Genomic DNA, 23,829 nt, shown 5'->3' with positions numbered 1-23,829 from the left:
TTTTTACCTGCACTCCTTCTCTCCTGAATGCTTCAATTTAAACTTATTGTCTTCAGATTTCAGTAAAGTAATTTGTAATGTCCAACCAACAGTAGTTCTGATTCTTATATCCTTTTGTGGAAAAATAACAAATGAAGATGTTCAAGTTTGAACACTTAATGTGCCTGATGGCAAAGTTTGCTCGTGTTGCAAATTGACAGCTCAGTTTTTATCGTTGTGACAAATTTTTTGCTGGAGACGACTGTGTTAATTTTGATGGAGCAAAAGCAGATATTGGCTGTCCCGTTACAACATACTGTGGACAAAAATAAAATAACGATTCCGGTATAACAGCAGAGCTGTTACCACAAGTTGGATTGTGAGTTGACAAAAGCACATAAAGCTAAATAAAGCGGTTGAACAAGAGTTGTATTTTGGATGTTGGTTTAGTGTCTTAGAATCTTGACTCCTCCCTTTATTTGGTTATTTTATGAAACTGCCTTTGTATTTTAACTTTTATAGTCACACTTGGCTTTTCAACTATAATTATGGTACTGTTATTTCTCACTTCCCTCTCAACAGAAGAGTCAGAAGGCATCACTGTCCTCAGATAAATTGGGAGTCTTTTCTAAGACTAAGACAAATAGGAGCCATTAGTCGAGCCTAGATAAAGATAGAAATCTATGTAATAGGCCTCCTGCTGAAATATCACAGTTATTTTAAGGTGTATGGTGCTTGCATTGAATGGAAAAAAACAAATTATAGACTCTGGTTTGGTTTTCTTTGTCTTCCCAGTGAAAACTACATGCAGTTCAAAGGTAACGCTCCACCTCCTCGCTTGGCCTCGGTTCTTGCTTTCATTCTTGAAGTGCTGCAGAGAACCCAGAGCACTGAACTATGTGACATTGACTTAGTCCTCCCAGCCGTGTTGAAATGCTTGGTATTGGTTAATGAGCTACAAGGTGAGCTGCTCGTTTGCTTTAAATACATCTCTGCACACCTGTAAGATTTTTTTGCCCTGCTGAGCATCTTTCATCCCATTATTTCAGACTTTTAGATGAGGTGAATGAGGTACTTTGGCCAGATAAACTGAACAAGCTTTCTTTTTTCATTAACTGGTGTGGGACTTACGTCTCCAAGAGGCAGAGAAGTCTTCCCTTGTTTTGCTCTCTAATGAACTAATGATCAACTTCTCCGGAATCTGAAGAGCATTTCCTTTCTCCCCATCCCTCCCATCTCATTTCTCCCAGACTCTCTAACTGTGGAAGTTTTCTTGCACCTAAAGGTTTGAGACCAAATAAGACTAGCGTATGTTCTCCCCATAGAGGCGTTATAAATGGATTAAAGTAGCATGTTGTGCTCTGAAGGCATCTTTGAGTCTTCTTTCTTCTTTTAGCATGCTTTGTTTGGTAGCAAGAACTTCGTTATTTTTAGCTGCTTAAAAAATGAAGCACTGTTCACCCCACAGTTGTATAATGAATGTGCATGTGTGTGTAAGCTCAAAATTTCTACTTCTTGCTGCCAGTAGAGGCAAAATTAAGCAAAATGGGGATTCACCTTTGACTTCTCCTGAGAATTTTGTCTAATAAAGTACGTTTTGATTCTGGTCTACAAAAGTTTCCAGGATAAGATATGCCTGGAAAATCAGCTGAATCATCGCACACTTTTCTTCCCCCTTCTGCCATCACAGCCACACCTGCCTGAGGCTGGAAGCACCTACTTTGCAATGTGCTGTGGAGTAGAATGAGCCAGAAGTCTTGTGCTGCTGTAGCCACCAGCTCGCTGTCTGACCCTAGGCAGGGCTCCACCACACACTTAAAGAAGAGTCCTTGCAGCCCAGTTCCACCTTTATAAAGGAAGAGCTGTATCTTACAACTCGAATATTTATTTGGAAACAGTTAAGGGGAAGAAAATAGTGGGGTTTTGTGGTTTGTTTTTTTTTCCCCTCTGTAAAACCAGAACAATATCCACCATTGAAAGTAAGGAGAAGATCTATATAGCTTTGGGCAGGATATAATGCCACAACTGCTTTTCTTAATTCAAATAGGAATGATTAAAGAATACAAACAGAACTTAAATTTAAATAAAATCTCTATTTCCACTACGTGTGTCTCTGCTTTGACTTAAAGACGACCATAGTGTACTTAAAAAATCTATATGTTTAAAGGATAATGGAGGTGAAAATAGGACTTTGGATAAATCTGTGATTCGTTCTGTTCTTTATAGCCAAACTAACTGCTCTCACAGTCATTTCCCTTCCGTGAAAGTAAGATAAAACAATTTTTTTTTTCCTAATTTAAAAATTTTAGTCTTCATGAAAGACATTCTCCAGATGGTCAGTTCAAGAGCTCTGTGTGAATCTTGTGATTTTTCTTTTACAGTTAAAAAATTCTCCACAGACATTGTACAGTACATGGTAGAAGGCTGCCAAGCAGGGTCAGGAGGAGAACGTGCCACCCAGCTGACTTCTGTATTTAGGTAACCAGAAAAACATGCCAATTGGCAGTGAAGCTATGGCAAGCCAATTTGACAACAAACATGTTTTTTAAAATAACTAATTAGCCTTAACATACTGCATTGTCACTTGTTTATGGTATTTAAATAATGGTACTTTTGGCACTGGTTTTAAACATAGCTTGGCCAAAAAGCCAGAGCAAAAAAGAGAGAAACATAGAAAGCAGGAAAGATCCTGCTTTTTGATGAATCAAATACCGTTTTGAAAGGTATATAATAGAGGTATCTTGCTACTGCCAACGGGAAAAACTCCTCATGGGTGGTGATGGTCAGTGTTAGGTGCTGTCAAAGACGTGTGCCTAATTTGAAGTGCATATAATGGAGATCAAATCCTCATACAACGAGCTCAGCTTTTATTTTTTATTGATTTGATTTTGTGCCAAATAAATAACAGATTATAATGTAAATTGTAATTAGCCCATACCTCTGTAAAATGAATCCTATTTCTCACATGGATACAGTAGAAGAGCTGCATGGGCTGAAACCCGATGACATTTTGCAAACTAAGCACTGGTGCCGTACTGGTCATGTCCAGATGAAAGCTCCAGAGAGACTCACTGAAATAAGAATGGATGTTTGTGGGCATGCCCAGTCTGTACATGATTACATCACTTTCACGGGATGTGTCATCCCTTGGGTGTTACTTCTGGTCTGAATGTAATCTGTGATCTTGAAAGGCCTCAAACCCTCAGGAAGACAAATGGGCGCACTTCCATCCGTGGTCTGCCCTGCTTAAGATCCAGCGGAGCTTTATAAGACACGCCAGCATTATTTCTGCAGGTGCGAATCTAGATCTCTTGTTTTGTTGGCAGTCTTTATTATCGTTATTTTTTATTAAATAATAAATACATGTTTTAGTTTTGCTTTCAGATGAATTACAAAGTAAAGTGCTCTGGAACAAGTCAGCCCTGGTGAAACAGCAGCAGATTCTGCTAATTTGCTCGAAAATAAACGGGTGGGATTTTTAGCATTAGCCTTCAAAAGCTTCGTTTAAAGAAAGTATTCCGTGTAGACTGTATCAGTGTAACAATATGAAAATTGCCATGCAGCAGATTGCTTGTTCTGATTAGACTCTTCAGTTGTTCTTGGCATGTTCTCTGCATCTAGTTTTGACCTTACATTAAATGCCTTTATGTCCCCCTCAGGCAGTTTATCCAGGGCTATACTGCCGTATATGATCACCGGGTTTTCAGCACACTAGAAACGGTGGCAGTCTTGGATCAGACGTTAGTTACCAGCCTGATTCCCACAATCACACAGTCTCTGAAGGATTCGGAGCACAAACAAGGTCTTGGAAGAAATGCTGCACAGAGGTTTGTTTTGTATTTAATACTGGGTTTTGACAATGAGCAGTAGAGGTTTATTCTCTTGAAAGCAAGCAATGCTAGGCAGCAGTGCAGACACTCAAAACTGAGTGATTTTTAACTGTGTTCAGGCAGAAATCTTCCTCTGCTCAAGCCTTTCATGGTTTTAAGCCATCTGTATTTGCTAAAGATTTCCAGAGATGCTTTGACATTAGGGCTACAGACTCCAGTCAAATTTAGGCGAAGCTGGGTTACCTCTGCATACTACCTGCTTTTGATAATGTATTGATAGCCCAACTTTCATTTTGTTTATACTGTTAATAAGGTAAAATTCATCCCTTTACCTACAATATATTAAAAAAAAAAATGTTTTGTTGTTTTGTATTAATAATTTGTATTTAGAACGTGCTCCATTCCCCAGCAGTCTAAGGTGACTTATGAACATTTTATTGTAAGAACGCTAATAACTGATTTTCCCTCTTCAGTCCTAGCCACTAAGTAATGTTATGTTAACGTAGTCTGTGCAATCATTGTAGACATTAAAGTGCAAACCCATCTGTATAAAAGAAGCAAAGTTCAGAAGTTGCATCAGATGCTTATAGTGGTGATGTCCACTGTTGTTATTGCAAGGAACTAGTATGAAAACTGCAGTTTTGTTTGCTGAAGTTAGTATTTCATGAAAAAAAATCCTTAATTAGAATAGACCTAAATGTCAGACATAATACTTTAACAGTAATTATGTTGTCTAGGTTGGAGAGTATTAGCATGAACTGAAGGTGAAAGGTCTCACCAACACATATAGGCACTCTTCTGAAAAACCCACTTGAGTGACAGTCCCCTTCTGAATTCCAGGTTTATTTTAAATGGTTGTTGCCCTTTGTTGAGGATGATGATCTAAATCTGTGCCAGGGCCGGTCTGCACCCTGGTGCCAGTGGCTTACGTCAGCCTGCTGTAGCGTGAGTCACCGAGAGATTTCTTAAGCAGAGATCAGGTAGCAAACATGCTGAAGTCTGAATGCCAATCTCATCTAAGCCTTGGGAACTCCACGTTTTAAAAGAAAAAAAAAATCTATTTCACAGCAGTATGCTAAGCAAGTAGACTTCTAAGCATCTTCACTACACTTGTAGCCATAGACAATGCAATCCTTATTCTTCTTCCAACCTGGCCATGCTAAAAATTCACAGCAAACAAAGCAGTTGAATAAAGGGGGAGTAGGGGGAGTTACTGTGTTTTAATATCCCAAGGTGTGAACAATGTGTTTGGGAATTCCGTGCTTTTACTCCTAGGATGTGTGAGATATTGTTTAAGTAACATGTTACATTCTCTTGTTTTTTCAACAGAGAAGCGTATAAAAGACTCTTATCTTACCTCGCAGAGGCTGGAAAAAATGAGATACAAAAACTGGAAAATGAGACAGGTTAGCAGTGTGCTGGTGATTAATACTTTCCTCTTGAATGTTCTGACACTGTTGATACCTAAAACTACAGTCTACGACACACCAGCCAAGTTCTTTATCTTTACAATGGCAATATATTTCTCAATTTTGGGGGGTTTTTCCCCCCAAATTAGGTATTGTAATCATTTCTGTGGTATTTGAATATTATCATGCATCTGAATGGTGACTCTCAATATACTGTTAAATGGTAATCGAAAGGTATGGCAAATGTATCACACAGTAAAACGTCAATATGAGCAGATGCCTGTATTGCAACGTATGAGGTAGGACTTCAAAGAATCAGAGTAATTTCACAAAACTCAATTCACATGGAGTAAGACCTGACCCTCTTCACACTGCACTTTTGAAAAATCTCATTGTGTTCTTAAGCAAATCATAATTTTGTAATTTCTAATTTATTATTTTAGTAAAATGAGAAAAATTGTGACGTCTAGTACTGAACCTGTTGAATGCCGTGCATTCACTAGGAGTTGCACCAGTATGATGAAGCTGTCGTTTGTTACAAGGGCTTGGATATGTGTTGTACAAAACGTATGTAGCTGTCTTAACCTTCTGCCTGTATTAAAACATTAAAGTCTTTCAGATTCTAGCGTAAAATCTCTTCTGTTGTCTTTGTGGGCAATACAATAAAAAGGTAGGTTCAGATTTCCTCTCCTCTTCCTTTTCAATACTATGTCCTTAAATTTAACCCATAATTTACAGTGATCCCACGATCTTGTTATTAGTCATGACACAGTTATTTATCCATTTAACTTAGACTAGGTGTAAGTGGTGTGAGAAAAAAGAAGAGATGACAGACTTTTAAAGAAAATACTCATTTGGGGAATTTATTCCATTTGATCATAGGCTAGTAATTATTCCTGTTTGCCTGGAATGTTGGATCTTGCAAATATTTTACTGTGTTATGAATTATCTTTTGGATCTTTCCAGGACAGATATAGCTCTGTAGCTTTTTCTACTTCCCCCCCCCCCCCCCCCCCCCCCAAAAGTTCTCAGGTACCTTTGATTAATGCCTGTGGTATTCACGTTTTTCACTTTCCTCAATAACCTGTATTTCTGCAACTACTTACTGGACTTTGGGAGAGGTAGTTTGCCCCTAGTGGCTACACTGGTGAACAGCTGCTTACTTTGAAAGTTATTTAAATTTTAATGTTATGATATTAATGGGAAGGAGAGATTATTTTTGTGTCTAATAGTTCCACAGAAATCCCTAAAATCGTTTCAGAGCAGCTTCTCTTTCGTTACAGTAATCTTATCAAGTCGAACTAGATAATGTTTTTCCCTAAATCGGCTATCGTTACTTCAGATAATGCAGTAACTAAAAGCCTCTTTAGGCTACTTAATAGTGCAGAACATGGAGGTTCTTTTCATTCTGAAAGTGACTTACTGAACTTGCATTGTGGCTCCTTGTAAGCTTCTGTACCTGGGAGGAGTTTTATTCATCTCAAGAGGATTGTGCTTCTAAAAAGCTTTTTAAAATAAATAAATAAATAGAAAAAATAAAAAATTTTCCAAGAGACATTAATAGAGATGTCTTTAAAATTTGAGTTCTACCACACAGTAGATTACAGAACAAAAGTCTGACTGTAGTATTACTTCCTGAAAGTAAAACCTTTGACTTTTAAAGGATAGAGCAGATATTTTGTGGTAATATTTAATGATGTGTTTAGTGGGTTGTTAAAGACATATTTAATGCTGTCTGTAGTGGTTGGAAGTTTCTGAAAAAGCAACAGAGCTTTATGTAAATGTGTAACAGCTCCTGGTGCATGAGAAACTAATTTAAACAGTTTGGAAATTATCATTCTTCTCTGTCAAAAAGTTAATGCAAACAGAAATAGAGCATTTTTGCATCGTATTCGTCAACCACTGCCAAATGGGCAATCTGGTTTGGTCTAATTATTTGGTATGGACAGTTGCAGATGTGACTGACAGTTCTGATAATATTAATGAGATGAAGGCTTGCAGACTGCTAGTTGAGACTGACTTACGAAGTATACACCAAAACAACAGTCCAAAATCAGGAGAAAAGAAAAAGTGCCGAATTTGAGTACAATATAGAAAAAGTAAAGACTTTGAAAACCACTACATGAAAACCACCATGAACTAAAAAGCATTGTGTGTTATGCTTTATTAGATGCTGCCTGAACATTATTTAACTCAAACCTTCCTATATTATTTTACATATGAACAGTTTGGTTTAAAAAACAGTACAAATGTCTAGCTTCCTTATACAATGCATGGAAAACTGCTTAGGTAAAGAGCAGGAGATCCTGGAAAGCTTTTACACTGGTTGCTACTACTGATAGGAAGAGTTCATCTGCATATAGATGCAAAGTCTGCCTCTGTCCTCTTGTTTATTAAGCAAAGTGAAGAGCCTTGCTGTAAATCAGGTAAAGAGGGGAGCTGAAAATAAGACTTGCACCTATTGGTGAGGGGTATCCTTAACCTCTGTCAGAGGAAGGGAACTCATCCCCTGCCCAGCTTTCCTCTTCTCTCTCCACCACAGACTTATCCCCCACGGGCATTTGTGCAAGGCTGAAATTGGTGGGTGTGAGCTGAGGTGTCTGTATGAGACCCTGTGTGCAGAGTACGAAAAGTATGGAAGCAGAAGCAACTCAGCTGGTAGTTCTGCCAGGAAGCAGTAGCCTGGGGGCACGGAGCTTGGTGCTGGCAGCTGAAAACATCACCATAGAGTTGAGCCAGCAGGTACTTAATGTGCAGTGAGTCTGGACAGCAACCAAGAGTAATGTTGAGCACCTCAACAAATCCCTAATGTTAAACTTACTTCTACCTCTTGCTTCTCAGCAGTTTTCCTGCCAGTGTGTACAGGTACTTTGTAAGCATTTTAAACCTGAACTGGAACAAGCAGAACACTTCTGGTATTATTGGTCAGTCATATACCAAGCCCAGAGGCTCAATGAGAGGTCATAGGCTCTCTGCATTGTGGGCGTCAGACATCTGTTGTCCAGACTGTACAGGAAGAAATCCAGGGACCATCAGAACAGAAATCCGCTGCCGAGCCCAGGGTGAAGATGCATCACTGCCTTGCCCTGCCCTACAGTTTCTGGAGGCTTTGTTTCTCAGGAGTAATGGGCAGTGAATTACTGGAAGCTTCTGCCAGTGCTGGGCAGTCTTTCTCTGCTGATCCATTTGCAGGATGATCTGCTTTCCACTAAGCAATATAGATCAGATGATACCCATTTTCTGCTGTGTCCCGAGTATCCCAGGGAAGCTGTTAAACAAGGCTTCTGTGAGTCTGTGACAGGACAATTACAGGAAGAGAATCATGCCTCAAATCCGAGGTGATTTCCAGCAGCAGAAGAAAAGCATGTCCCAAGATCACCTTCTTAAAGATACCTACCAAGCCTTACTCTGCATCTAATAAAGACTAGTAATTAATACAAGCTCTGTCACTGGCTACAGAGAAGACAACAGAACCTGCCATTTGGATGTCACCTACCCCTGACAGCTGCAGCTGTGTGAATCAGTTTGCTGGGAGGAGGCAGGCCATGGTTCCAAGGGCATGCCAGACCGTAAAGGAGGTGCTTGCCACAGCCAGGCTGAGGACTCTGGATTTGCTGGGGTCAGCGACTCGCTGCTGTTCAGGCAGACAGATGCCACTGGCAGTTCTGCTGCTTTCACCCAGCTTGTTCAGGCTTGGAGCAACAGCGCTGCCATGAACCCTACCTGCGTCCGTCCTTCCTTCCCTTCTTTTCAGCCAGCACCCGGCCACGCGTGCAGCTGCAGAAGGTGATGCTGCCTGTCAGCCTGTTGGCTCACAGAACACTCACCATTAGCACAGGGCTGAAAGGCAAACTGGTGGTGGGTGCAAGACGATGCCAGAGAGACACAGCCATGGTCTGCTAAAGTCGGGTTAGAGCCGATGTGCCAAAGCCCCGCTGTGGGTGAGCGTGTTGGCTGCACTCACACACCTGTCTGCTCCAGACAGCGTTGTTTAAAAATAGCTGCTTGCAATGATGCACATTTACTGCACTTGTCACTTCCATAATTCAGGGTGAAAAGATCCTGGAAAAAGGTTGTAGCTAAAGTTCCTAATGACATTCAGAGAAACTATATATGAAAAGTTGGTGGTATTAAGCCATTTTGAACATTAATTAATTACTTTACAGGATTATCAGATATTAATGGAGTTACAACAAGATACTAAAGCTCAGTAAGCTGCTGCTTCCCCTAAGCCTCTTGCATGGTCCATACCCCATATCTCCTTTCATCTAGAAATGCTAATGATGTTGGCAGGAGATCTGTTTGAAGTACAGCAGCCGTGAGCCTTGCAAGCATTTTCTGTGCCAATCTCATTGACCAGAGGATGTTCCAGGATATAAGTGGATAGGAGGACTACTGGGCCCTTTTATTTTTGCAATATACAGAATTGAGAGCTGAAAGTATTTCATTTTTATATTTTCCCTATTCCAGAATTCAGGATACTGGTCACCTCTGCCCCATTATCATCCTTGTGACGTGAAACAGATGTCCAGCACATCATGAACAATGGCAGGGAGAGGGAAGTCTGGCTTATCTTTCCTTTGAAACCTTAAAATGATAACTGGGGAAAAAAAGAAAAAGAAAAAAAAAGACACCTTCTGTTGAAAATTCACATGCAACTTCCATTAGTCCTACAAAGCTGTCCCTCTATTTTGTAAGAATTTCCCATTTGTTATTGTTATTAAAGAGCAGGAACATGGTAATTTAAGTTACTCCTTGCTTTCATTTTCATTGGCAAAAAAAAAAAGAGAGAGAAGGCACTTGTTTCAATAAAAGAGCTTCTGAAATAGAAAAATTTATGCCTTTTATGCTGGAATAGAGCTGCAGACCTATGGAAAGAATAAGGTTCTGCAGAGCTGTTGTAATTGCACAGGAGAGGAACTGCCAATAGGACCCGCTGCTTACAGAGTCATTTAAGGAACTTTGATAACTGTCCACAAATGCAATGTATTTCCCTCAGGAAACAAGAAAAGAGGTTTTACTGCACTTGTTTTTCCTTCCTTCAGTAGCTTCTGAAAATTATGTATGCATGGCTATTTTCAGTTTAATCATATTTTATAATTTTTAACTATTACTTAAAACTCAAATTCAGTGTAATCAGCCCATCTGTTAGCAATGGTTATAAAATTATGTTGAAGATTAAAAATCTGATGCAGCGTCAATATGTCCTAGCATAATTAAGCTTGTTTTATGATGAATGACTAAGATATGGCTTTTGTCTACTTGAGCAGCTTTAAAATGGTAAAGCTTTTGTAGACTTAATGTACGAAACGTGAAGGTATGTATAAAACAAACATAAAAAAACAATTATAAAACTCAGAGCCAGTACCTAAATCTGGTGTCTTTGCTGGCCTTGGGAAATGCCAGCAGAATAATTCCGCGTCACAAACAAATTCACCACATTTTACAGTCCGTCAAATGCTGTCTTGGATCTCCCTTGTAGAATGTCACCTAAACAAGCAGGAAAAATTCAAGTTTGCTAAATTCATCATTGATTTTAGAAAGGGCCAACACTGACCTGCATGGGCACTGGTGGAAAAATGAGTACAACATTCATTACATGAGGAGTCGAGGGTATTGCTGAAAATACTTACTCTGTTCTTCAGTACTTTAAGTATTGCAACATGGGCTAATCTCCCCACAGCAAGAGTTAACATTTTAAGCATTTTAATTCTGGCATTACTGTGAAACAACTATATATAATCATCTCTATGGGAAAACCAATCTTTATGTGGACACTTTTTTTCCTCTTTAAAATGTGTCCTTGGGGGGTGGGGGCGAAGCAGCCCATTTTGCAAAAATAAAACTAAGCCCTTTATATAGTCGTATGTGCTAAACTTCCTGCAAAGTCTTCCTCCCCTACAAACTCTGCCTGCAGATGAAGTGTTTTAACCTTGCCCTCTTAATGTATTCTACATTCTAATTTTCAATAAACAGATGCCGCCTCTTTTTGCGCTTGTTTCCACATTGTTCCACATTCTGCCTGTGTTGTTTCTGCATGTGTGAATATTCAATTATCTATTTCTCCATGATTCTGCAACTGATGTACTAAATGTCTGTACAGCTTTGGGGGAGGGTAACCAGGGAAGGCAAAACTTAGAGGAAAAAGAGTTGCAGAAGTTTGAACTATTCTGGGAGTTGGGTACTTTCCCTGAAAGCTGTGAAGTTAAGAAGAAAATCATCAGCCACAACTAGAAATGCAAGGATTACAAAACCACTAGTGCACATCATAAGCAGATTTGCTGCACAACCCACTGATAACATAGAAGTATTTCTTTGGTCAGTGCTTGGGTATGAGACCAAAGTGGCAGAAGAGGGCGTTGGTGCTGCTGCTTCTGGAAATTGTGTCTCTTTTGGATAAAAAGCACAAAGCAGCTGATTATTTATAGCTAAGAAAAGCTGATAATGTATCTTGGGACTCAAAAGTGGAGTATGCTAGGTAAAGGATGATCAGAGGGCTGGAGCACCTCTCCCGTGAAGACAGGCTGAGAGAGCTGGGGTTGTTCAGCCTGGAGGAGAGAAGGGTCCAGGGAGACCTTAGAGTAGCCTTCCAGTACCTGAAGGGCCTACAAGAAAGCTGGAAAGGGACTGGTTACAAGGGCATGTACTGATAGGACAAGGGGTCATGGGTTTAAACTAAAAGAGGGTTGATTTAAATTAGATAGAAGGAGGAAATTCTTCACTGTGAGGGTGGTGAGGCACTGGCACAGGTTGCCCAGAGAAGCTGTGGATGCCCCCTCCCTGGAAGTGTTCAAGGCCAGGTTGGATGGGGCTTTAGGCAACCTGGGCTGGTGCAGGGTGTCCCTGCCCGCAGCAGGGGGGGTTGGAACTAGATGGTCTTTGAGGTCCCTTCAAACCCAAACCATTCTGTGATTCTATGATAAAGGATGAACTATTACTCTTTACTCCTGCAGTGCGACTGTGAAGGCAGCCTTGCTCTCCCGCCCCTGCTCCTCCCTAGCAGAGAGCCCTCAGCCAAGGCAGAGCCGCTGCTGGCACCAGTGTGGTCCCTGCCTGCTCTTGCATCCACACCCTTCTCTTTTCTTACCTCGCAATAACTCACGGGGTTTTGCTCACCTGGCAATGACTATGTGGCATTGTCTGACTTCAGGTGCAGCAAAGCACCCCCACCTGTCCTGTAGGTCCTGCAATAAAAGCAAAAAGACCCAGATAGGAAAGCATGGCACAAAAACTCAGGGGCTAAGAGGCTGCCGTGAAAGACTTCTCTGTAATCGGTGGAGCCTGATGATTAAGAGCCAGAGCAGAATCCTGACACTAACAGGAGCATATGTGTTGTCCTGAGGCTCTGTGGCTGTGGTACCCTTAACTAATTTAATGCAATTGCACAGCTGTTTAAAACTGCTATTCACCAGTACAGACAATTGGTGATAACCACCGGAACAGTAAAAGCGTCAAAAGGGCAGAACAAACATGATAAATAACTTTCTTGCCTTTCAGTCCGTGAACCAAGAGGCACATGCTGCTTTGCATAAGGAAGCTGCCCCCCTCCGCTTCTCAAACCTGGGCTTCTGTCACAGCTTGCTGCCGCCCCTCAATAGCCGGTCACATCCATCGTAATCCCTCGCTCTCCAGAAGGAGCAGGTCAGAAATGATTTCATAGCTACAGCTGTGGTAAGCTATGAGGCCTAGGAATAAAAGCCTCAAAAGGAAGTTGAGACATACATAACATACTTTGCAGTATTGTCTGGAAGCGCCCAGGGCTTCACAAAGGCTGAGAAATTAATTCTCCCGCCACCCGGGAAAGAGCAAGCGTATGTCAGTTCTGCACCCGGAGCGAAAGCTGATCACTCACCTGGTGTGGTATCTGCGGGATGAGGCTCAAAGCCCCAAGGCTTTGATTATTTAGCCACCCTCCTCTTGAAAACAAGACACGGAATGTTTGTGTCCCTGCAAGTCACCCAAAAGTAGAACTTCAAACACTTACCAGGCTTGGGCCCTGCAGCCCACGCAGGGCAGCAGTCAGATTTTTAGAGTGTAAATGGCCTCTCAGGAGAGCTGGCACTTGCATGCTCATTTCCAGGAGATGAAAGGAATTAAAAAAAAAAATCCTGATGCACAGCCTATACAGCTCCCATGCAGTTAGACAAAAGTACTGCCTGCCTGCGGGCTTGCTTTTCGTGCAGGGGGAGACATTGTTAGCACTCAAGTTAGCGTGCCAGGCAAAGACTCTGCAGCTGCAGCTCTGCTCTTTGCAACAAGAGTGAGAAAGCTCAGCAAAAAACCCCCATAAAACTCTCAAACCTGAAAATTAGAGGAAAAGGAAAGGTGATGTTCTGTGAGTCCACTGCCCAGCTGGAGATCGAAATGCTGATGAAGTTCATTCACCTATATTGCTAACCAGACCCTCAGCAGATGCGTTTGATTTGAAAACACGGCTCAGCGGACAAAGTCAAACCTGTTGCTGGAGAGCAGCAAGCGCAGGCTATTGCTGCCGCACGTGCTGCACGTGGCATTTGCGTGAGTGTCAGCAGGAATTCCATAGGTCTGCTCAGAGAGCACGCTGGCAGGGAACAGATCCATAGGTAAAGCGCAGAAGTGCAGAGTACCCGTAAATCATAAATGGAGAAAGATTTAATTACATGCTTGGTTAGTATTTACAAACATTGAAGTTGTTGTTAGATAGGGAAGTAAAAGATGGAAATAAGAGACAGTGGCTGCAGTAGCCAAGCAAAGCCAAAACGGAACAGGTTAGAGTATTTATTGTGACCGGGCATATGCCTGGAGTACGGAATGGAGACACACTATATAAACTGAAAGAATAAATAAATAAATATTGACATTGTTCTACACCTGTTTAGCCTCTGGAGACCAGTGATTTGTGGGACCATATGTTGGACAAAATGAGACTGTTCCTTGATAATTGTAAATGTGGTGACCCTTTGCAAACTGGATATTAAAAATATTAAGTAAATGGCACATTTTAATTATACAGTAAAGAGGCTGATCTCCACCATTAAAAGACTGCAGCTGTCAGGAGGAATTGATCATATGACAGAAGGTAACATTTATTTGATAGTAGACCTTGGTAAATGACATCCCAAATAATCGGTAGATTCTCAGACAAACACGTTCAGTTCAGACTTGGGTTTAATCGTGAGGCTTTGGTGGCTTTGTCTTTCAGCCAAGACAATTTTTATCTGTTCCTCATATGCTATAGGGCTTGTTTGTTTTTTATTTTTGTTTTAATCTGCTTTGCAGTATTTAAATTTCAAATGAAGTATTATTAAATGAGAACCTGTAAACGATGTGAGTTTGGAATTGGAAGTCAACACATTTGTTACTCTTTTTTGCCAAAGGTATTGAGTAAGTTGCATAATTACCATAGTATTATATCATCTTTGTCAACATAAACACAGCTTTATCAGCTTTGAAAGTGCCATTGGTGAACAACGGAACGTGCAGACTCCAAAGAGCAGCAGCCCAAGAGGAGCTGAGAGCATTCACAATGCTTTACGAACTTGCATAAGGAGATGAAGTAGAGACAGGTAGCGAGTAGTCACCAGCAGAAACGCCAAACGCTGTCATGTATATGTTTCTACATCTGAGGCAGAGGAGAGAAACTGCAGACAGTTTTTGTAGCTTCCTTCCCGCCTACCATGATTCGGCTTTAAGACAAATGTGTGAAGGTAAAGCAGCAGCCCGTGCAGATTGATCTTTTCACCCATCCAGAGAAACCCTTCTATACACAGGGTTTGATTTTTTTCCCCCCTCCACTTCTGATTTTACGAAGTGCATGTTCCTTGTCTCACATTGTGCCAATCCTGTGGTGAGGCACTTGCAGAGTCTGAAGGTTGGGGCACGTGAAATAAGGAGCTGGAAGAAAGCATGCTGCTATTCCATTGGAAGCGAAGGGGAGCGTAGGCCCATAGAATACCTCTTCCTTCCCTTCCTTGCTAACATCCAGCACCTGCAGGTCAAAGCGTACAAAGTATTTCAGGGGTCACGGAAGAAAGCTGAAACAAATTTGCTGGCACACACTGCATATATGTATTATTAATCCCAACAGAAGGGTAGTTTCAGATCATTTTTAGATTGTATTTATGGATTTGGTGACCTATTGCTGTCCTCATCACCCAAATCTTACGCTAGCTCAGGCACTCAGCAGCAGACAGTGACATTGGATCCTGCTCTCTGGCAGCAGAACGTGCAACCGTACAAGTACGGTACTCTGCACAGGAGGGCTACTGTTACCACAAAGTACGAGTCATTCGTCAGCTTAGTATATAGGGAGCTCTATCCAAGTTAGAAAGGCCAAATAAATGAATGACTTGAAGATATACAGAAAAAGGGGATTTTTTTTTTTTTTCTTCCAAAAGAGAAAGCAACCCCAAATTTGCTGAATTTGAAGATAAACAGGCTGGTTTTACTGGTTAAAGCCAGGCACACTGCCAACAACTGAGAAGGGGCAGCACACACAGCTCTGCCAAAGCACTTACAATTCTTTTCCCTTCAATGTAGGGACTGTCTCAGGCAGGCTGCCGGTTCATGACCTGTTTGGGGATGCGGACTAACGTCCATTTAAGCAAGCAAGATCCCAGGATCATTTTCACTTGTTTAAACCCAGGTGCAATACTGAAAGGTACAAGCATGTTGGTAGAGCATAGTCACTGCCTTGATACTGTGCTATTACTCCATCTGAAGCACTGTATGTCACCTAGTGTTATCCAAGCCAGTTTGAATGAATTTTTCCAATAACAATTGTTAGATACAGTATCCAACAATTTAGTAAAACACAATTATACTATGACCAGAACATGGGTTTAACTCCTTGTCTTGTACGAGCTATTCTTTAGAAACTCATGCAGTAAGTGTTCATTGTAAAGACCAGCAGCTCGACATGTAATACATTTTCTTCTTATGCTAAGTCTAACTTCTAGCCTTATGGGACAGTTGGGAGGTTAAATACTAAGATGCTTAGTTGGAAGCTAATGAAAATGTTGTTTATCAGCAAAAGCGCAGAAACTGAGATGTAAACAGGAGTTTTCTGTCTGTAACTGCCCAGCTGGTCACAAAGCAATGGCTGTGATGCAGATTTGCTTCACTCAGAAAAATGTAGAAAGATAAGAATTCCCAGGTTCTGTACGGGAATATCTGAAAGCCGTGGATCTGCAGGCAAGCTGCTCTTATACGAGATGAGAGAGCAGAAGAGTTTTTTTGGACAACCTATTGCCTACAGCAGGGATCAAAAAACTTCCACTCAAGCTTTGAAGCAGTAAGCGCTAGGGCAGGTTGCAGGCTGACTGAACTTTGTGAAAGAACAACTCGTTAACTCTGGCTACTCTTCAGAAAGACAACTTGGAGAGAAAAAGAAAAAAAAATAAATCACAAGATGGGCTGAAAAATTGTTAGCCCGTGCCACATCATCCATTTCTGCAACTCTTTTACTTTTGAACTTCATTGTGTAACCTGAGAATATATACTTACTATTTTACTCAAACGTTGCCAAAGGAGAGACTCCTCAAGCCTGTTTTACTAGAATATCTTAGAATAATTGGATCTAATAGCTTGTCTGGAAATGTTTTTAATATCCACAGTATTTCCTCTGTGTTTATGCAGGTTCAGTGGCTTCGTAAGAAACATCCTTAATCTCTCCACTTCACATGCATTTTCCTTTTTGAATAACCTCTGTGCAAAACGTATCCTTGCAAATTATTGGAAAAGACTTTAAAAGAAACCTGCACCACTCACCTGGATACATGCCAAAGGCTCATTTGTCCAAATCGAATAGCCGCCAACTAAATATATTCTACCATTGTGGACGGCAACTCCAGACTCATTTTGACCTAAAGCAAAAAAGGAAACAGAAACCAGTTTCAAGGTTTAATTAACCCTTTTAACACCGAATGCTGGAGTTCTGTAATGCGATGCAAATGCACTTGGCAGTAACTTCACTGTTTCAGAATTCACAACGTGCAACAGTGAAGGCGGAGTGCGAGGGCTGTTCTTTGCTCTCTGTGGGTGCCCCGTACGGTACTGCCCGTATACTGCCAGATACCCTGGATGAGCAATACACTGAGGCCATGCAGGGGACCATCTGCTGTCTCCTCCATGGCACAGGTTTTTCCACGTGCGTATTTCATAGGTGACAGGCAAGCTCACCGCCTGCCTCTCAGCTACTCTCGCACATACACATCCAAACAGACACGCAGGCCGAGAGCTGAACACCCCTCACGTTCTGCCCACACCTGTTCACCCCCCTGGTCCTCCAGGTACGAGTATGGTGAAAACTGCAGAAGCCGCTGTGCAAGCTCATTCCCATAGCAACAGTCTCCTGAACAAGTTTGGAAGTTTTGAAGGATAAATACAGCTTTAAAAAAAAAAATTCTGCACTACACAGTGCAACAGGCACATTTACCGCCAGTTGCAGAGACGCAAAGAAAGGCTGAGATGGCTTCTCAAGGTGCAGGTTGTGGAAACAACCCACCAGGTCGTATCTAAGGAGAGACTACTATCTCACAGCATTTAGTGGTAGGGGGTCAGCTCCAGAATGAGGGTGCCTGCAGTGCCAGTGCTTCTACAGTTGCAAATCAGATGGTGTCCTTCTCAAAGGATGCCAATTCCTCCAGATAATAAAATAATTAAAAGGAGAGCAAAAGGGATACGAAAAACTAGTTCTGTTTGACAATGCGTAACACCTTTTTAATCCATGGCTCTCTCCTCAGTGTCCACAAAGTACTCCCACAACCTGACTCAGAAACCAAGCAACCCTTCTCCAGATCCCAGAGATTAAGAAACCCAGTGCAATATCTTAAAGAACAAAATTGTCACTAGAGCAGCTTTTAAACCTACCAGGAAGAAAATGACATAAGGTGACTGTCTTATTTGTCAGACGGTCATTTCTCTGACATGGTGTTTCTAGCTATCCCGAGCTTCTAGCTAAGCTCCTACATCCTTTATATCCTTTTCAGTGGTAGATCTCAGAAATCAGTGCAATGCCAAATTGAAGAGGATGAAAAGCGAGGCAGGCTCAGTTCTAGGGCTCCTATAGCAGTTTGCGCTGAAACTTTTTGGCATCCAGTACTGTTACTAATTGACCTCCAAATCTGCTGCACAGGAGAATGGCCCCAACATTAATGCTGTCCTGGAAATGCATCCTCTTCTGCAAAGCTGCTGGTAGTGCTACTCTGAGAACGTGTCACATGCCTGTCTCTCCCAGGGATTCGAGGAGTTAGTACATTTGGGAATTGTATTCACTGACAGTGAAATTCAGTGGACTGGGTGGCAGGGACAGTGAGTTGCAGTGCTTTGTAAATTGCTACTGCAACAGTTCCTCCTAATGATGATCAAGAGGAACTTTACAGATCCATAGCTAACCAAGACACTCAAGTCATCCCTGACTTGACAGAATTCCAACAAAGACACCTCCTTTCAGGTGATTTATTAAGAAGATATTGCTTAGGAATAAGTGATGGTTAATAGAGTTCAATGCTCTCTAATGCCAGCAGGAAACACTACAAAACGATATCATGGTAGAGATGGATCTGCCTGCTGAACATGCAAACAGGGAGCTAAATCTATCAGTGCAGGCATGCTTTTGAAGAATCAAAAATAAGTACTGGTAATACTACAACCAAGAATTTTTGTTTGCTTAATTAAATTACATTTTTGTGCGCCGCCTTAAAAATTTATCCTACAATGTCCCAAGACAAATGTTTTGTAGAACACTGAATGCCAGAACAGTAAACAAAAGTGTCTTATTGGCCAACATGGCCCCTAAATCAGAGGCAATTGAGGCAAAGTCGCAGAGTTCCACACACTAAAGGCATCTAAAGGGAAAAGAATTGATGTTTTATTCTAATAGTAGCGAGTTTCCTCTTTTGGTGTACAATACTCACCTGTCAACATGTTGAAGCTGCAACGCGTCCATTGGTCAGCATCTATGCTGTAGGAGTCTATGTGCCGAACCAGGATCCGATCGTTGTTGTAGTCCAGATCGTTCCCACCTAACACGTAAAGTTTCCTTTGGACAGCAGCCATGGAGTGATACACTCTCCTCTGCAACATCGGGCTACGGCTTAGCCACTTATTCTGGAAAGGAAAAGAGAACTTGTCTCAGCACTGCTCAAAGGTGCACCTACATTAGTAGTACAATAATAGCAGCATGTTAGAGGTGTTCTTCTTACCCTTGGCCAGAAATCAGTGCATATACTTGTGTTGTTTATACGTTAACCATACATGTTGGTTATAACACTGACTAGACATACTGGACTTTCAACACGTGTTGAAAGTTCTCACATTTAAATTCATTAATTTAATAGTATTTCTTGGTCTATATTTTTTTTCTGTTTAGCTAGCTCATCAGGTTTCAAAGCTTGTTTCTTCTTTATAATTCAGCAGCAAATCCTCCTTAAGCAAGACTATTAGATGTCTCCTTTGTATACAGTGCTAAAATTATCTCTACCAACTAGCTCTGTTATGAGAGAAGAGAGATTCTTCTACCTTTCGTTCTTCAGAAGCTTATTTGATCTTATCCTTGGGGAATGAAGCAAAAGGGAAAAATAATTTCCTAAAGAATCTCCTCAAATGATTCACGTATTTGGTTTAACGCTAACCCTGTATTTGCGGGCCCTTACAAAGTCACGTCCTTTTGCATATTTTTCTTCCTGGTTAACAATTTCGAGAATTCTACCTGTTCAGGGGAGGGGCAAGAGGACACGGAAGAAGAGGAATTCAAGCATAGTATTTTAAACGTAAGAAAACACTTGCTCCTGCTACGCTCACCAAATCTAACAACCTGGCAATGGATGAGATTAATTTATTTAAGTGGAGGAAGTTAAAATCTGTGAGGAAATTCTGTGTGTTACATGTGCTACCGCTTGCGGTAACTCAAGAGCCTCTAATACTTCTGACTTTTCACCTCCACACTATATAGCTATACATTTCAATGTGTAATAGTTGAATATTAGGCATTAATGTTTGCATTAGTAGTCCAGTCTCTTAACACCAGACTATAGACACCATCTGCTTTGCAAAGCCTGCCTGCATCCCCTGATTATATCTTTAGCTTCCTCCACTGCAGTGCCTGCCAGGTGAGCCGCAAAGCACTGCAAAGGCAAAGAAACAGAGGGGCCTGGTGGGGTCATTTCTAATAAGGCGGCGTGTGAATACTAATCAGTGGTGGGGAAGCAGAGGTCACCCCAGCCGGCTTGTTGGCAGGTAGCTGTGTGCTCTGTGGCAGATGGCAGGCATTATCGACTCGCCACAAAGGCCTCGCGCAGAAGCAAGCGCTGGTGCTGAATGATAGAGTTATTGAGATTCTGTGCGAGATGCAAGCAGATGTGATGGTTTCCAGTACCCACCGTAAACAATATGCCAGCAGAATTTTTAAAAAGAGCTTGTGTGTACAAACACGAAGTGGACCTCATTTGAAGAATGCGAGCGCACACTTCGTCTGTAACTCTTTACGTGCCAGACCGGGTTTCTCACCGTTGGCACAGCACGCTGAAGCAGCCCTGCCACTGGCATTTTGGGGTGCAACTTTCATGTCAGCAGGTAAAGACTCAAAGCAAAAGATACACAGTAGAGAGACAGTATCTAAAGAAAAGTGTCCCCCTCATAAGCAAAGTAAGATTGCTGCCTGTAATTACTACTTGGATTTAGGACAAAAAAAAAAATCAGCATTTGTGCAATCGATGCGTAAAACTGCACCTCAAAAAGAAAGAGGCAGGTGCATCATTGCTTGCTTTCCGCTTCAGGACCCGTATGTGCTATGCTTTAAAAAGTGGGAACCACACAGAAGTATCTCCTGGCACAATTTGATTCCAAATACAGCAATCAAAGCCCCTATCCTACAATCAGAAAAGTCAATACTCTTCCACGTGGCTATAAATCAGGCTATGCAACTCTGATTGCAAGCTTAGGACTTTTAATTCCTAATACAAGCAAGAGGGCATAACCATGCCCTAACCCTCTGAAATGGTTACTGAGCCATGCTAACCTAATCAAAACACATACATAATGTATGAAATAATCCCTAAAAGATATTTTAGGTGCTTGGGTAATGAAATGATAGGCACCCTTGCAGTCAGCAGAATAAGTCATGGCCAGGTAGTATAGTTCTGAAAGTATGCAGAAAACAAAAAGTCTGTATATGCAATTCAAAGCAGAAATGCCAATGACAGGAGCAGTTTTGTGACACTGACTTTGAGTATTCATTGCCCTGGGCTGCTGGATTACAAAAAAAATGAACCAGCAAAATAAATACTGGTAAATACAGGGGATTTAAAGCACATTTCTATATTTAATCTAGATGTTTTTAACACCTACAGGCTTAAAAAAATATATAATAAGTCAGGGTCTCCATTACTCTGTTAAACTCACACATCAGTACAAAGTGAATTTAAAACACCACTAATTCAAATGGTCAGTGTTTTTAGCCTTAAAAAAAAATTAAAAAATATTGTATGTATTTGCTAAGAGACATGTTTGAAGTAAAACATATAAGAAAAACACATATGACACAGACACCCACCTGCTTGGGATCATAGACCATGAGCCTGTTTTGATACTGTGCAGTATTTGTTACTCCTCCTATGAAAGAGTTTATACAGGTTACATTTTTTCATATGAGCAAAACCAGGACCAAGATCAGGTACAGCAAAACAACCAATTCTAGGGTTCATTTGCTGGCATAATTATATTGCATACCACCACTTACGCTTACATTCCACTGCCCTTTTTAATCTGCTTAAAAGGTAATAAGTAGCACATTTGTCAAACATCTAGAAACATAAACCAGCAACAACAAACACCCACACCCACACACTTCCTTTCTAAAGCTAATTCTATGGGCTAAAAATGAGATAAAAATTGATCTGTTCATAAATGACTCCGCATTCAGCCGTCGTCAAGACACGAAGATAAAACCCGGCCCTGTTCCAAGGAGCATGCGGCATGTGATGCTGTTTAAATGAGGAGGAGGTTGGCTTGCACCAGAGAGGAGGAGGAGGTCGGAGAGGAGCTCTGCCTATCCAGGAGTGTGACATGGGACACCGCTGCCTGCTGGAAAGCATAGCGCAACCCTGTGCAACTGCACTCGCCTATATATTTGAAGGAAATTCTCTATTTAGTCAGTATTACAGAGAGAACATCTCCTGGTTGTCGGGAGGTTCCTCCATAGTGACCAGGAACACCACTAGTACACGTACCTTTCCATAATGTTTGGAAAGCAAGGTATAACTCAAGCAGATGCTGCAAACCAGCTATTTACCTCAACATAGTATATGTTTAATCTCCGATCGTCCTCTACTCTATTGGTTTTAAATGGCAAATCTCACTCAGTAAATTGGTGGAAAAATTCTTCAGTCTCAAGTCTGTAATCTTACCAGCATAAACATGTTCTTGAGTGTGCTCAAGACTCTGAGGGACGTGATGCCACAGCAGCACTGCCACAGGTCCCAGTCTCCCTCTGTTACCACCCTGGGCCCATGGGAAGGTGGGACCAGAAATACGCCTGCCAACTGCACCTCACCTTTCTTCTTACCAGAAGGTCTGGACTTAACTAGGGCATGCCAGTGGCCACACACCAGAGAAACTCATATTGACAGATAAACTTCTTCTACTACAGTTTTAACAGCATGTGCCAATGCCGGACAAAATCCACAGCAATGACAGGAAGGAATTTAATCTGTCATTACATTTGTTTATTCTTCGCTTTTTGCGAGGACATCCCCTGTTTCAGACAGAGCAGTGGGAGAGCTGCTTTCGTGCCTGCCGGATGCACTATGGCTCAGTCATACTAAGGCCATTGTTGTTTTTTTTCCTTTTATCCCTGACCAGCCTCCATGCTGAGGAATCCTCATTCTGCCAGCCTTCAGCTGCACCTGGCACAGCATTGTGGTTCAGAGCCATACTGTGGCTTTGAAGCGACTCCCCTACCTCTCTCATGTTATTTCAGGCTGTAGGGTGGTACTGGTGTGCATTCAAGTTAAACCAGAATCTCTGCTCCAGATGTGCACCAGCTGTGCTCCAATTCATAACAGAGGCATAAGGGTGTGAAATAATAACTGGTCTTTCAGATGGTTTTGTATCAGCTGAGTGCTAGGAATGTTTGGTCCAGAGGATCAGAATAAACCTAGTCCAAAGCAAAACATGTGAACTGTACATGGAGTAGACGTAGAGAACTGGGCACCAAGTTTTTGTCTGCTGATCTGCTCCAACTGGGCTGAACTACTTGCTGACATAGATGTACCCTCTGATCACTTCAAATAACTTGAGTAAGGCCAAGAATCTGACCAACGGATAGCAGAAATTACAGACAAGTCTATTCAAGCATCTTGTCTTCAACCGCAGGAGCAGGGAGGAGTAACACTGGTTGGTCAGGTGCATCTCCGCAAGCACCAGCCTGTACTGGGGCCCCTACACACGGGCGGCAGCACAAGCTCCCAGCTCACAGATGCTTACAGGCTACAAGAGAGCCGAAACGAAATGTAGTCTTTCCAAACTGTTTCCATCACGCTATGCCACACACTGCCCATCGCAGCGCGTGTGAAGTACGCGCACAAGAACACGCCTTGGAAAGCAATGACTGTTCCCGTATCTAATCTCCTAAT

The 23,829-nt window shown here is 41.7% G+C and overlaps 2 protein-coding genes across 10 annotated transcripts in view; one reads left to right on the top strand and one right to left on the bottom strand.

The window, feature by feature from the left end:
• MMS22L (MMS22 like, DNA repair protein) overlaps positions 1-5,845 on the top strand; it is a 91,841-nt gene extending 85,996 nt beyond the window's left edge. Inside the window, exons 22-25 of one of the 2 annotated variants that reach the window (XM_075747766.1) lie at positions 775-941; positions 2,361-2,457; positions 3,639-3,806; positions 5,139-5,845. In XM_075747766.1, the coding sequence (XP_075603881.1) occupies positions 775-941; positions 2,361-2,457; positions 3,639-3,806; positions 5,139-5,220 (514 nt within the window). In that variant the 3' untranslated portion in view covers positions 5,221-5,845. The remainder of the gene's footprint in view (positions 1-774; positions 942-2,360; positions 2,458-3,638; positions 3,807-5,138) is intronic. The other variant, XM_075747767.1, reaches the window with a different exon arrangement.
• An 8,185-nt stretch (positions 5,846-14,030) lies between these two features.
• Positions 14,031-23,829, bottom strand: part of KLHL32 (kelch like family member 32) — a 130,673-nt gene continuing 120,874 nt past the window's right edge. For 7 of the 8 annotated variants that reach the window (XM_075747760.1, XM_075747758.1, XM_075747762.1 and 4 more), the window contains 4 exons: positions 21,750-21,808; positions 19,114-19,306; positions 16,967-17,061; positions 14,031-15,185 (listed from right to left, as the gene is read on the bottom strand). In XM_075747760.1, coding sequence (XP_075603875.1) covers positions 15,024-15,185; positions 16,967-17,061; positions 19,114-19,306; positions 21,750-21,808 — 509 coding nt within the window. In that variant the 3' untranslated portion in view covers positions 14,031-15,023. Of the gene's footprint in view, positions 15,186-16,966; positions 17,062-19,113; positions 19,307-21,749; positions 21,809-23,829 lie in introns of those variants that run through there. The other variant, XR_012834473.1, reaches the window with a different exon arrangement.

The sequence above is a fragment of the Balearica regulorum genome, chromosome 3 (genome assembly GCF_011004875.1).
Source record: "Balearica regulorum gibbericeps isolate bBalReg1 chromosome 3, bBalReg1.pri, whole genome shotgun sequence".
NCBI classification, from domain to species: Eukaryota; Metazoa; Chordata; class Aves; order Gruiformes; family Gruidae; genus Balearica; species Balearica regulorum.
The sequence above is the reverse complement of the archived record's forward strand: the minus strand, read 5'-3'. Positions and strand labels throughout refer to the sequence as shown.